This window comes from Podarcis pityusensis, assembly GCF_964106645.2.
Source record: "Podarcis pityusensis genome assembly, chromosome: 6".
NCBI classification, from domain to species: Eukaryota; Metazoa; Chordata; class Lepidosauria; order Squamata; family Lacertidae; genus Podarcis; species Podarcis pityusensis.
This window is the reverse complement of record NC_138030.1, coordinates 34,246,405-34,260,185: the sequence shown is the minus strand read 5'-3', so window position 1 is coordinate 34,260,185 and position 13,781 is coordinate 34,246,405. Positions and strand designations below refer to the sequence as shown.

General features: G+C 42.6%; 1 protein-coding gene across 4 annotated transcripts in view; it reads right to left on the bottom strand.

Annotated features, from left to right (window-relative positions):
• Nucleotides 1-776: 776 nt before the first annotated feature.
• Nucleotides 777-13,781, bottom strand: part of SYT6 (synaptotagmin 6) — a 138,499-nt gene continuing 125,494 nt past the window's right edge. For 3 of the 4 annotated variants that reach the window (XM_081009155.1, XM_081009157.1, XM_081009158.1), the window contains exons 7-8: nt 11,573-11,677; nt 777-4,243 (exon numbers count right to left, since the gene is read on the bottom strand). In XM_081009155.1, coding sequence (XP_080865281.1) covers nt 4,172-4,243; nt 11,573-11,677 — 177 coding nt within the window. In that variant the 3' untranslated portion in view covers nt 777-4,171. The remainder of the gene's footprint in view (nt 4,244-11,572; nt 11,678-13,781) is intronic. The other variant, XM_081009156.1, reaches the window with a different exon arrangement.

Below are 13,781 nucleotides of genomic sequence, written 5' to 3'. Positions count from 1 at the left end.
GCTTTAAAAGGCAGAGGAGCTCTGATCTGTTTGAAAATACGGATGTGTAGGATGAAGGAACCGTTGAAAGCAGTATCTCAAATTTCCCCTTTACGTTTTCCTAAGATCTACACCAGGCATAGGCAAACTTGGCCCTCCTGATGTTTTGGGACTACAGCTCCCATCATCCCTAGCTAACAGGACCAGTGGTCAGGGGTGATGGGAGTTGTAGTCCCAAAATATCTGGAGGGCCGAGTTTGCCTATGCCTGATTTGCACGCAAGTAGGATTGAATTGAAATGCCAAGATCATTCATTACACGAATGATCAGCCCTTCAGGCATTTTCTGGCCTCTGTTACTCAGTCACAGCTATTTCTCTGCTGACTGTATTTTGTACATTGTGTATCCTTTTAATGTAGTCTTATTGTATTGTTCTTATATTAATATGAGAAACCTCTGTGGACTTTTATTTTGAATGAAGGGTGGTATTTAAATATTTTTAAATTAAAAATAAAAATGGAGCTGGGAAGTGGTTTAGAAATGCTTTTGAGACACTTCTTAAAATATAGTGGTGTTTCCTTTTCTCTTCGTGACAGTCCAGACCGCTACAGAGGAGCAACACCACATCACTGCTGACAGCTCCTGATTATGCATAGCATACACGGTGCAATCTCAACTGTAGCTTTCATCTTGCTTTCAGCCTGGCTTTTATTCAGTGGGCATAACGCTTCCTTTAGCAACAGATGGCTATATCACGGATTCTATAAAAAATATACACAACTGCTGAAGACAAGCGATTCAAAAAAGTCATTTTATTAGATTGATGCTCCTGTTGCATGTGGCACATACATTGAAAATTAAGACACAAGGTGTGGTGAGGAGCAAGAACAAATTAGTCTATCACTGAACAAAATTTCCCTGCAAAGTTATATACATGCTTGGAAAGTTTAGATCAGTGAATGAGAACATTAAGGTTGAAGTAAAGGGCGTTATTGTTGTTTAGTTGCTGAGCTTTGTTCTCAGTCTAGCTGAACAAAAATGTACAATGGCAATTTATGGACACTTCGGCCACTTGAGGCAATATTGTTTCAAGTCAAAAAGCAAAACGAATCCAAATCATTACTTGAAAGAAACAGCATTGTTTGAGGTGCTAAATGTGAGGTGAAAAGCATTAAAAAATCCTTTAAGCAAGAAGATTGGCTGCAATCTATGTAATAGTTAGGTCCCATTGAAATCAATAAGCATAAACATGGATGACAATGTGGTTGATTTTCTTGATCCCAATACACTCACTTCGATGGCAACTGAATTTGGCCAGTAACCGCTATACAAGTAATTAGTGTTTTCAAGTCTGGTCACATTGATCATCTACTCCTGCATGAGCAACTGAGTGCTGGATACCAAACACACACACACACACACACACACACACACACACCCCACCCCGGAAGCACAAGGGCTGGCCCAAGACATTTTGCTGCCTGGTACACAGTACCCAAGGCTAGCCAACTTAATCTGCTACCTGAGGCAGAAAATCCCACAAAGTAAAATTACAATAAGCATACATTAAATAACAAAGAATTTGCTGCCCTTCTGTAACACCTAATGCCAGCTGCCTGAGGCAACTAAAACCTAATGTTAGGGCCAGTACCTTTCTTGTCTTTGATGGATCAGATCCAAAATGGTGATTCTTGCATAGAACTTTGCTTCCAAGCATGGATCACTTTTGCTGGATTATATCAGTGTGTGGAAATTCAGAGAAAGCACGCACACCTTAGTTCCTGTTGAAATCAGTGGGATAGTAAAGTTTACCAGCCCACTCAGTTCCACTGATTGCAATTAACGCTAAGTGCACCCAACTTTCTCTAGATAGTGCTCCCATCTTAAAAAATTGCTATTGACCTGGATATTTATTCAATGAAATGCAATGAAAAACTGATGAGAAATTGTAAACCTTTTATTTGGAATCAGCTGTATTGGAATATTTGAAAAAATTAGGGTGGGATTCACCTAACCAGCCCTGTCAGCAGAAGCCTTGTGTAAGGACTTCTGTTTGCACTTTGGGGGTTCCCCCCATCTCCCCATACACCCACAAAATTGGCTCGGGGGGGGGGTTAGGAGAACCCCCACTACAGCACATAGTAGCCATGCCACCTGGCAAGCTGAAATGCTTGTGCTGATTGGATAACTGGAAGAGTGCAAAGTTGAATTTCACCCTTAGTTGTTATTTTCCCCACCAACAGAACAAAAAGGCTACATCTAAGCCAGATCCTCTCATGCTCTTTCAACCCTGTTGTTGTCCACATTGGCTGTTTGTCACTGGCCAGTGCTGCAGAATATGTTACCTGCAGACTGATAATGCTGGGTTTGGGAATATTGTCACCACTACCCTGCCTATTTGATTATTAATGCTCTTCTGATGTTACCAGCAATGGCTGTTACCAGAAGCTATGCCACAGAGGTTGAAGGTGACGAATGTGCCAGTCTTTTGCTGAAGTAGATTGAATATCATCCGACTTTCAGTATTTGCACTGAAAAAAGCACTTGCTAACACTTCTTGCAATCATGCTGTTTGACTATGGGAAGGACTATGCAGGTCTGCAGGTCTCCTGAGAAATGGAAACATAGGAAGCTGACTTATACTGAGTCAGACCAATAGTTCTTCTAGTTCAGAACTGGCAGCTGACTGGCATTGGCTCTCCAGGGACATTCCCCGCCTTATCTGGAGATGCCTGCGATTGAGTCTGGGACCTTCTGCATGCAAGAGAGATGCTCTACCTCTGAGCTATGGCCCCAGAATATAAAAAGGCAATTGAGGAGGAGGACAAGGAAGTTCCCAGAGATGCCCATGTTAGTCTTGTATAATCCATATGGATACTGCATGTGGACAATAAGAAATAAGAACGCAAGAACTAGAGGAAGTAGCAGAAGAGAAGAAAACTGTCAAAGGCAAACACTTTATAAGCTTTGCAAGTCAAAATGGCACTGGATTGAGATTGCCTGCAAACTAGACATGCCATTATTAGCACCCTCCACATCAGCCCAAGATTAGTGCCACATGACACAATCTTGTGATTTTACAAATAAAGGAATTAGCACTGGAAGGAACTATTTATTTTTGAAACATTGTCAGAAAATACGTAACAACTTTCAACATTTCCCCCCAACAGGGGATTCCCCCCCCCCATTCCCCAAATTCAAGCAGTTAATTTTAAAAATACTCAAAATGTTGCAGCTTTCAGTAATTTTGGCAAATGATTCATCTTTTTTAAGTACTGTATATGACAGACAAAATCAAAATGCTTCTAGAAAAACCTGCTAGACAAAATAGTTTTGCAAATCACAGACTCTCAACAAATATAGCTGTTTTCACTACTCTCAAGAAGAAGAAATATGGGTGTGAAATAGATCTAAATAGATCTTTAAAAAAAAGAGAGAGAGAGGGGAAGAGATAGAGATTTTGTTGAAAATTGCAAAGCTGGGACCAGCTCTAAACTGCAGCAAGAATGAGCTGCACCTTAAGCAACTGAGCTCATGCAAAAGGTTCTCCAGAGAACATAAATACAGAAAAAGTGTTATTTTTTTCCCTGAGGAATTCGTAACTCTGTAAAACACATCAAAGGGCAGGCTGGGTTACACACAGCACAGACTCCATGAACATCACAGTATGAGTAATAATTTTTTTTTGTAATGTATCGCTGATCACAATAACAAGGGTTGTTCACATGTCACGAGGAGTCTAATCAAGGCCTTTTCACTTGTCAGTCTCATCCCCTTCCAATTTCTTTTCTGAAATCTGCATGGCTATCTGCAGAATGTCAGTGCTTCTCTACTATTTGTCCACCTCCAGACACTCACGAATATCTATTTTACAGGTTATTTTACAGGCCAGTGTTCCGGCCTATGTCACACTCCTCCAACTTTTCCCCCATCCCAGGCAGCCATGTCCAAAAAGTGAAAACCACACAGAACATCACCTTGAGAGACATAAATAACTAAGACAAATATGACCACAGAACAGTTTTGCTGCCTTTGTCATTGTGGGAACAAGTGCCCTCACTGTCTAACGTCCACTTCGTCTTCCATTCAGCCATAGAATTGCTGTGGAATTCCAGACAAGTGGCAAAGAATCAAACGGAAATGAATCGAAAAAGAACTTGGTTGAGTCCCATTGAATTCACCACTCGATGCATCATGGTGTTGGAGGCGGTTTGGGAGAGGGACAGGAGCCCTGGCTGTCAAAGCTGGCTGCTCGGCCATGCCACTGAGGAAAAGAAAAAGGCAGCAAGTTAGTGAAGGAAGTCATAAACAAGCAGGGCATAAAAATGTACTAGCACCACTAATCCAGAGGTCTATTGTCATCTCAGGCAGAGATGGAACTCCAGCACTAGTGGGATGTCCCATTCATTTAAATGGAGGGATGCACAATTGTGCTCTCCATTTAGATGAATGAATATGTCCTCCACGTGCACACATGAGCTTTCACAAAAGAGTCTTAGAGCTGGGCCAACTGTGCATGCGAGCAAATCTCTTCATCACCATCAGCTTTGTCCTCAGCACCATGAGATATACCGTATTTTTCGCTCTATAAGACGCACCAGACCACAAGACGCACCTCGTTTTTGGAGGAGGAAAACAAGAAAAAAAATATTCTGAATCTCAGAAGCCAGAACAGCAAGAGGGATCACTGCGCAGTGAAAGCAGCAATCCCTCTTGCTGTTCTGGCTTCTATGATAGCTGCGCAGCCTGCATTCGCTCCATAAGACGCACACACATTTCCCCTTACTTTTTGGAAGGGAAAAAGTGAGTCTTATAGAGCAAAAAATACGGTAAATCAGTGTCCTCTGAAAAACTCAAGCATTGATTACAAAATGGAAGGAGAAGACTTCCAAGGCACTCAGATGGGGTAACAAAATGGAATAGATAACAAACTGAGCTTGAGCAATCAAAGAGCAATTTTGGATTTTAGTACTACTCTACGTGATACCACGTTCATTGTGGTTGTTCATCATGTTTACAATGATTACGCACATATAGAAGTATTCCTGCCATCTGCTTGAAATCTAGTGAGATGGATGAAGACAAAAGGAACAGCAAGAGGCAAGAGGAATCAGGGGGGGGGTCTATGTTAATGGAAAGAAGAAGACAAACAGAAAGAAACAGAAGCTGAAATGCACAAAACTATCGGAAATCAATCATACTGCAAAAAGAGAGAAAATATTCAAAAGAAGAAAACTGACCAAGCAAATATCTAAGGGAAAAGAGTCCCATAGTTATGATGCAGCAATCAAGAAAGGACATTAGCCGTTGAGAGGATGAGCACATGAATTAGGATGTTAAACATGTCTAGTCAGAAGTAAATGCCATTGTGTTCAATGTGGCTAACTCCTCCTAGAGATGAAAGGACCTTTCAATTTTGGTTCTCTCAGTTTCTCATTTTTCCAATCTTAAATTTGATTCTCAACATTTCTACAGCGATTTGCAGAAAATTCTTTTCAAAAACCCTCCTGAAAATTCTTCAACCCTTTAATGCAAATTTCCTAATAAACATATTTTTGTATGCAGCTTTGGCTAACGTATACTTTTTTTCCAAGCAATTTGTCCTAATATAATGCAGCTTTGTATGTTATTTTCACTAATATATTCATCATTAGGCTCACTGTGACCTAATATAATGCATATTTGTAAACACTGTAAGCACTGCAAAATTCAGATAAGTGTAAATTTCAAAGGATGTCTATGTTTTGGTTCTTACATTGTTTCAGAAAGTGCAGATTTGATCAATTCAGCTTTCAATTTGATTCAATTCAGCAAACTGAATTGAATTCTTCCCTAATTCCTATTTCTACCATCTAGGTAAGTGGGTCTCAGATTCCAGCTTAAGTTAGTATTAGAAGAACAAAGGACAAAAGGAGGCCAATAGAAAGAAATCAAGAATAATAACCTATTCATTTTTTGAACACTGCAATTCAAAGGGGTGTTGGTGCATTGGGAAGGATTCAAGTCAAAGGCAGAAAAGGATAAAAAGTAATTGTAAACAGTTTCAAAATATGCCAAAATGAATTTTTTACTCTGAATGTTCACGTCATAAGTGGAAAAGTAACGTAAATTGAGCCTAGAAGAAGAAAGTCTGTCAGATGTTAAATGCCAAATACCAATCTCAAATATTGACAGAGTTCCAACAAATGTTTTAAATTCATTATGTTACCATTTCCTTCCACTATTCATTGTCAAACATGAAAAGCCATTAACATTGCATATCACATACCAAATGCTAAATACAACTGCATACCTGCCAGTTATCAATCAATATGAAATACTGACATTAAATAAATAGCGCTGGGTGTCAGATACTAAGGATGAATAGCAATAGAAGATGGTTTTGTGAAGAATTTGAAGGGGCATGATTTAAGGCAGGGTAGGATACCTCAGGACAGGGGCCAAAAGTAGCCCTCCAGGTCTCTTTGTTCAGCTCTTGAGGCTCTCCCTGGGCAGTGCCTCTACCAGGGAATGGCTGGGTTAGATAGTCCCATAGATCCAGTCACCTTTCTAACATTCCCAAAGCCAGCATATGGGTTAATTGTAGTGTGGCAGTTAAAACCATAAACTACGTGCTGTGGTCTTTTTGGTTCAAATCTCAGCAGAGCCATGAACTCACTGGATGGCCTTAGGCAAGTCATCATCTCTGAGCCTCAGTAATCATCTCTTCTGACCTATGATATGGGGATAATAAATAATGCTGGCCTACCACAAAGGGTTAGCATAGGAACTACTGAGATAGTGTTTGTAGAACACTTACAGTATTGGCCTGTGTTTTTTTTGAAGTTTGTGTTTATAAGCTGCTTTAGGAGGCCTTTGCCTTGAAATATGGTGTAGTGGCAGAGTGCTGGACTGTGGCCTCGAAGACCAGGATTCGAATCCCTACTCAGTCAGGAAGTGCACTGGGTGACTTTGGGCCAGTCACTGTAACTTAACCTAACCTACCTCACAGGGTTTTAGTGATGATCAAATGGGGATGGGGAGACCCGTGTTCACCTTGCTAAGCTCCTTGAAGAGAATTCTGGATGAAGCAATAGTAATAATGATAAGGACATTTGCTACGCAGGTGCTAGTTTTTAAAATAGTTTTAATTGCATTTAATTTTTAAAAGTACAATGCGCTTTCAGGTAAAGATTAGAAGGATTGCACTCATCATGTCATTTATTTAAATAATATGAGAAAAATATATAAAATAACAGCCCTGGCATCAGTGAAGGCTGGCCTATGAGGGTGAATGGGGAAATGCCCCACCAACCTCAATTTGCCCTCAGCCAGACCCCACCTGCCTGCCTTCTTTCTTACAAAGAGTAAAACTCTGCCTGTGATTGACTCTGGCTCCACCTACTGTTGACCTTGTCGGTTTGCAAGCCCCCTTCACAGAGGCTGGCCCCTCTCACTGTCCTTGGAGCTTGCATACCGGTAACCTCCTCTGGCTGATATCCAGACAGACCAGGGAGATTTTGATAGGCGACATTTTCCCAAGCATGGGTAAAATGCACAACCCCTCCCTCCTGCTTCCGCAGGTGAAAGAAAATAAGTCAGAAATCTATTTACTTGATGTTTATTTCTGACATTACAGCACTAGAGAAAAACACGTCCTTTCAGTTCAGTTCTTCTAGCACGTCAGACAAACTTCCTGAACATGCGCAGTCGGAAGGTTTCAAGTTACACTCTTCACAAATACTTATCCAGCCTGTGAACGTCCTGGGAAATTCTTCTTTCCCACAGATAGGCGCATCATGTGATGTCAACAATCTGGGTATCTGCAGCTGTGATGTTTCCATATACTGACAGACCTCCCCATATTCCACCCTGTCACTGCCAATGGCCATGAGTCACCGCACCCTGCCATACCACAAATTGCTTAGATACTATTATGTCTGCCTCATATTAATCATGATTGCTAATGCAATTTTTGTTTGTTTTGTAAACCAGCACTCTGCTGTCAAGCCTTTGATCACCAAACGCATCATGAAAAGTAAGTACAGCCAGCCACAGTCAAGTTCCTTATCTTATCTATGATAAAAGGCTGCTTTACTTTGGCTTCAGTGTTGCTTCGCATTATATCATGCAACTATTAAAAAACAAACAAATAAAAACCCCCTCAAACGACTTCAAAACTTAATCCAATAATTCTGTCAAAATTTATCTAATGAAGTTTAGCAGGATCCACTTCCTAGTCATGAGGTCATTGTTCAAATTGGAAGACCAGAACAAGCTGGAAGTAAATGAAAGGCCCAGCGTGCAGGATAAGCACATTTTTAGGCACTTTAGATTATAAATTATTGGCAACGTGTCTTCAGGCTATGAAGTGCAATTTTAAGCATGCTACTCTCAGTTCTAAATTCTAGCCTTCTGACCTCTGGTGTTGTGTTAGCATTCAGGCAAGTGTCAAGCTTGTTCTATGAACACACGGCTTGTTCTTGATGTAGAACTAGGTACTTCAAAGATGTCTTTGGTATACTATTCGAAGCCCTGTGTTTGAAAGCATTAACAGCACTGTCCTCCCACATTTCATGCAAACCCATGAAAGAATCCTAGAATTGTAGAGTTAGAATGGAGTCCAGGGGTCATCTAGTTTAATCCCCCACAATGCAGGAATCACAGCTAAAGAATCCCTGACAGATGGCCATCGAACCTCTGCTTAACAACCTCCAATGAAGGAGAGTCCATCACCTTCTGATGGAGTCTGTTCCACTGTTGAACAACTCTTACTACCAGAAGGTTCTTCCTAATGTTGAGTCAGAATCTCCTTTGCGCTTCGAGACCTCCAACCACCCCCCAAAAATGAAGACACAGTGACATGGGATTTTAGTTTAAGTTACTGGGCAAAATTTAGGCCACAACTTTATTGAATACAGAATGTGAGTGGTATTGGCTTAGGCATTGGAATCATCCAAACTATATCAGACTCCCACCCGCATTGTGGGGAATCTGATAAAAGGGTGAAACACCGCCAGAGGGAGCCCTGCTGATGCAAACCGACTCGAGCTCACCCCCAGTGCCCCTGTGGGGTCCTGGTATGGCCCTAGCCCATACCGTGGGGTTTTGGACAAGACCCAAGCCAACCCCTGATTCCTTTAACGGAATACCCTTGAGCTTGGAGGGGCAGGTGATGGCTGCACCTCCCCTCCCCACACATTGCTGATCCAATGCCTAACAGCCAAACCTTACAAAGTTGTGACGATTGCTACATGGTAGGCAAAAACCAAATGGCTCTGCCAGTCTGCCAGATGGAAAAAATTCCTACCAGGCAAAACAGATGACTAACAACATCCATAGCAAGGCCAACACACCAGATAAAGGGGGTGGGTGGGCGGGTGATCCGCTGTGTGAAGGCAAAGAGGTCCAGCAAACATCGTGCAGGGGTTAAATAATATTTCGCAGCCACCCCCCCCAAGCCAAGCCATTGACTTTAGGGACCAAGCGATTGCGAAACGACCAACTAGAGTGGAGCAGGGCGTAGCTCTGCCCACACCCGGGAGGTGGGAGATGCCTGGGGGCCCAAGCGCAACGCGTACCCGCCTTGAAGAGGATCCAATTTCTTCTAACTTGAATCCATTGGTTTGGGTCCTACACTCTGGACTAGGAGAAAACAAGCTTGCTCTGTCATCCATGTGACAACCCTTCAGATATTTGAATATGATGATATATCACCTCTCAGTCTTCTCTTCTCCAGGCTAAACATATATAACTCTTTCAATCTTTCCCCCTAAGGCTTGGTTTCCAGACCTTTGATCATCTTGGTCACTCTCTGGTGCACACGTTTCAGCTTGTCAATATCCTTCTTAAACTGTAGTGCCCAGAACTGGATAAAGTACTCCTTGCCTTTTTGGGGCTTAAAGTTTGCTTCATACATTATGTGGCAGCAAAACCAGGTTCTTGCACCCACACTGTATTTCCTAAAGCATACGTTCCCCTACAAGCACAATATGTAAAATAGACTGTACAGAAAGGCACTTGCATCACAGCCCTCTGTTTTGTATCTCTGTCTGTATTAATAGCAGACTTCTACGTGAAGGAACATGAATTTCCAAAGGACATTTCTAAACTCCCCCCCCCAAAAAAAACCCCTCCAGTAACAAAATCAACCTCTCTATCTATTATTCATCACTGAAACAGGATATTTGAATTGTGGCCTGTTTTTAAACAGCGACTCAGTTTTTCTCACCAAGTTGTAAGACTAAAGAGAAACATTGGTCTCTTATGATCTTCCTTAGACCTGGCTTTCAAGAAGGCCCAAATAACCCTAAAGGTAGAGGGACCCCTGACCATTAGGTCCAGTCGTGACCATTTCTGGGGTTGCGGCACTCATCTTGCTCTATAGGCCGAGGTAGCTGGCGTTTGTCCACAGACAGCTTCCGGGTCATGTGGCCAGCATGACTAAGTCGCTTCTGGCAACACAGAAACGCCGTTTACCTTCCTGCCGGAGCGGTACCTATTTATCTACTTGCACTTGACGTGCTTTTGAACTGCTAGGTTGGCAGGAGCAGGGAACGAGCAACAGGAGCTCACCACGTTGCAGGGATTCAAACCGCCGACCTTCTGATCGGCAAGTCCTAGGCTCTGTGGTTTAACCCACAGCGCCACCCGCGTCCCAAATAACCCTAGGCCTGCATAAATAAATCCAGAGTGCATTCTGATAACTTCTTAGATCCATGTGGTTAGGTTCCAAATCATAGATAAAGGGTGGGCAGCCTCAGGCCCTAGGGACAAAATATGGGCCTGTGGGCCTCTCTATGTCACCCTTGGGACTCTTCCTAAGCCATGACCCTTCCTAGGGCAATCCTGTTCCATGCTCTTCTCGGGGTCTTTTGCCTGGCTGGAATGTGTCCTTGAATTCTGATGATGCCTCTTCCTTGCCTGGATGGAGAGAGATGCGTGTATAAATGTCTAAGTTACAGCCATTTGCTCCACATGCTTTTGTCTCTGGCTCCACCGGCAGCTGGCAGCTGGCCCCTGGAAAGTCTCCTTGGGCTGACAAAGTTCCCCAACTCTTGCCATGCAGAATCAATTTTCCAAGACAGGGAAAAACTGCGAATATGGAATCTGAACATCTGATACCTCGATGCTGGCAGATTATAGAACAAATAAAGCCCTTTAAAAACATCTAAAAACCAATTTTAAGCTCTTTGTGTTTAAAGGGAGCTTGAGACGCTGACAAAATATTGATTCCAACTGTGACAGATTCTCCAGAGAAGTTTCATTGCTCTAAATACACAGATGGAATTGCTTTTGAACAAGCCCTCTAGGGTGTCACCTACACTCATTAAGTACCTGATGTATTATTTTAAACAAATAAATGTCACGGTCCCCAAAGACTGAAATGGCCTTATTAAATTTTAGATCTATTTTATTGTAACGAGCTGATGATAATATGAGTTTGCAATACCAGATACAACCAAACTCATCCTCCGGAAATCTCTGCTAAGCCCTTTCCCCATCAGTGTCTGCAAAAAAAAAAAAAAAAAAAAAAAAAACAGGCCGCTGTTGTTGTTGTTTTTATCTCTTGGTTTAATATTTTCTTGTAAAATGATCCTTGTCTGATGGATACCTTGGAATATTTGGAGTGAGACAGCATCACAGGAGAAAAGGAGTGGGATGACTCTGCTACAGGGATCACTGCCTTGGGAGCGCTCAATCCAGGTGCTGGATTTTGCTGTTGGCAGAAATAGATAAAGGGTCATTGGCGGATGAATTATAGGGTACGTTTGTGCTAAAACAAATTAGCACTAAGGGGCTGTTTCAGTTTGCGTATTTAAAGGGCATACCTAAATATCAGTCTTGAAGAGTGTCAGACACCAAGTCATTGTACATCCAGCCCACATAAACCAGCAGTAGCACTCTCACCAGCTCTACGCTGGGGAAACCCAGCCAGATGGGCAGGGTACAAATAATAAATTATTATTATTACTATGCAAAATGATGGTGAGACCAGTGCAGGGTCATGCAGCCCGCCACCCAAGTTACTGATGCACACATATTTTCCGCGCTTAACACCACATGCACGACAAATAGAAAGCACAAGCAGTTGCAACCCGAATATCGCCTGAGGAATTATATTTTGGTTTCTCCCCTGGGTAAGGAGTGCAATTTGGCAAAGGTTGTGGCTCAGTGTTACAGGACATGCTTTGCATGCAAAAGGTCCCAGGTTTAGTCCCCAGCACCTCTAAGGTAGGGCTGAAAGCAATTGCTCTTTGAAAACCCGGAAAGCTGTTGCCACTCAACATGGAGACCACCGTCATGTTGGGCAGGTGGGTGGGGCCATCTAGCTTTCAATCGCCTGGTGTCACAATGATGTCAGGTGACCCATGTGGTGATTGTTGGGGCTTCAAAGCACCATTCACTGCCCTCTGCAAGCAGGGGGAACAGCCGTAGCTCAGCGGAAGAGCATCTGGTTGGCATGCAGAAGGTCCCAGGTTCAGTCCCCAGTATCTCCAGGTAAGGTTGGGAATGTCGCCTGCCTGAAACCCTGGAGAACTGATGCCAGTCACTGTCAACAATATTGAGCTGGATGGACCAAAGGTGCAACACAACTTCCTTTGTTCCTGTGATGATCAACTGATATCAGGTGTAGGGCAGGTAAGTTGTGGATTGTACAAATAGCCTGGCAGGTCAGATGGGGAGGCCCGAGGTGGCTAATTGGGATTATGGGCTGGAGATTTCCCATCACTGGTGTACGCAATAGATGGGCGTGGTATAAAGTAGCTTCTGCAGATAAAGGGCAAGTGAAAGACCACAGAAGGAAGACACTCAGGGCTTTTCTTGCCAATCATAAGAACATAAGAAAATCCCTGCTGGATAGACTAACAAACCCATCTAGTCCAGCAGATGCTCTCAGATGTCTATGGGAGCCTATAAGGAGGACCTGAATGCAACAGCACTTTCCCCAAATGTACTTGCAAGCAACTGGTATTCAATAGCATACTGCCTCTGAGAGCAGAAGAAAACATAGTCATAATGGCTAGTAAACCCTGCTAGCTTTATTCTCCATGAATTTGTCTAATCTTCTTGATTAGGCAAGGATTGAACCACCTTCCAACGAGTAAAAGAAACTAGGCTTTCAGAATCCAGAATTCTCTTTCTGCACCACTTACTGAAAATAATGGCGAGATTTAACAACAGCTGCCTTGTACATGCTCATATAAGTGGCCAGATGTTTAGCAATGCCGCACGTGTCAGATGCATGTATAGTTTTATTTTCGGCAAAATTGGAGCTTGCCGTTTTCTGAACAAAATAATGACATATGCTAAACTCAAGGGAATGCTGTTTTCTAGAGATTCATAATTGGTGCCCATCAGTGCTGTAACTGAGCAACCACCAATTGTGCATGATGGTGTAATGGCCAACGTCTGTAACATCTGGTTCATATTCTTCTTCATATTCTCAAAGGATCTGTAAGCTCTGCAGTGTTTGGTTTAGTGGTTCGAGGCTTTCACTTATTCATTTATTCACGAATGCTTCCTCACCCAGCATGACGCCCAGAGTTTGCCTTAGCAAAAGCAGATCAAAGAAGTACATTTTGTACTTGAACCTAAAGGTGGAGGCTTGTGATGGTAATTAACACCTGTGAAAGCTCACATTTAAATGAAGTCAAACCCTGCTTTGAGCCTGACTAGGCTCTATGATGGTTGTTGCTCCTTTCCATGTGGTCTTGCTGCATCATGGGCAGCCTGGCGAAAGAGGACTCCCTTGTTCTGGTTCCCAAACCATACTTTTAAAAAATGGTTTAGATTCTGGGATATCCTTCCCTCTCCTATAT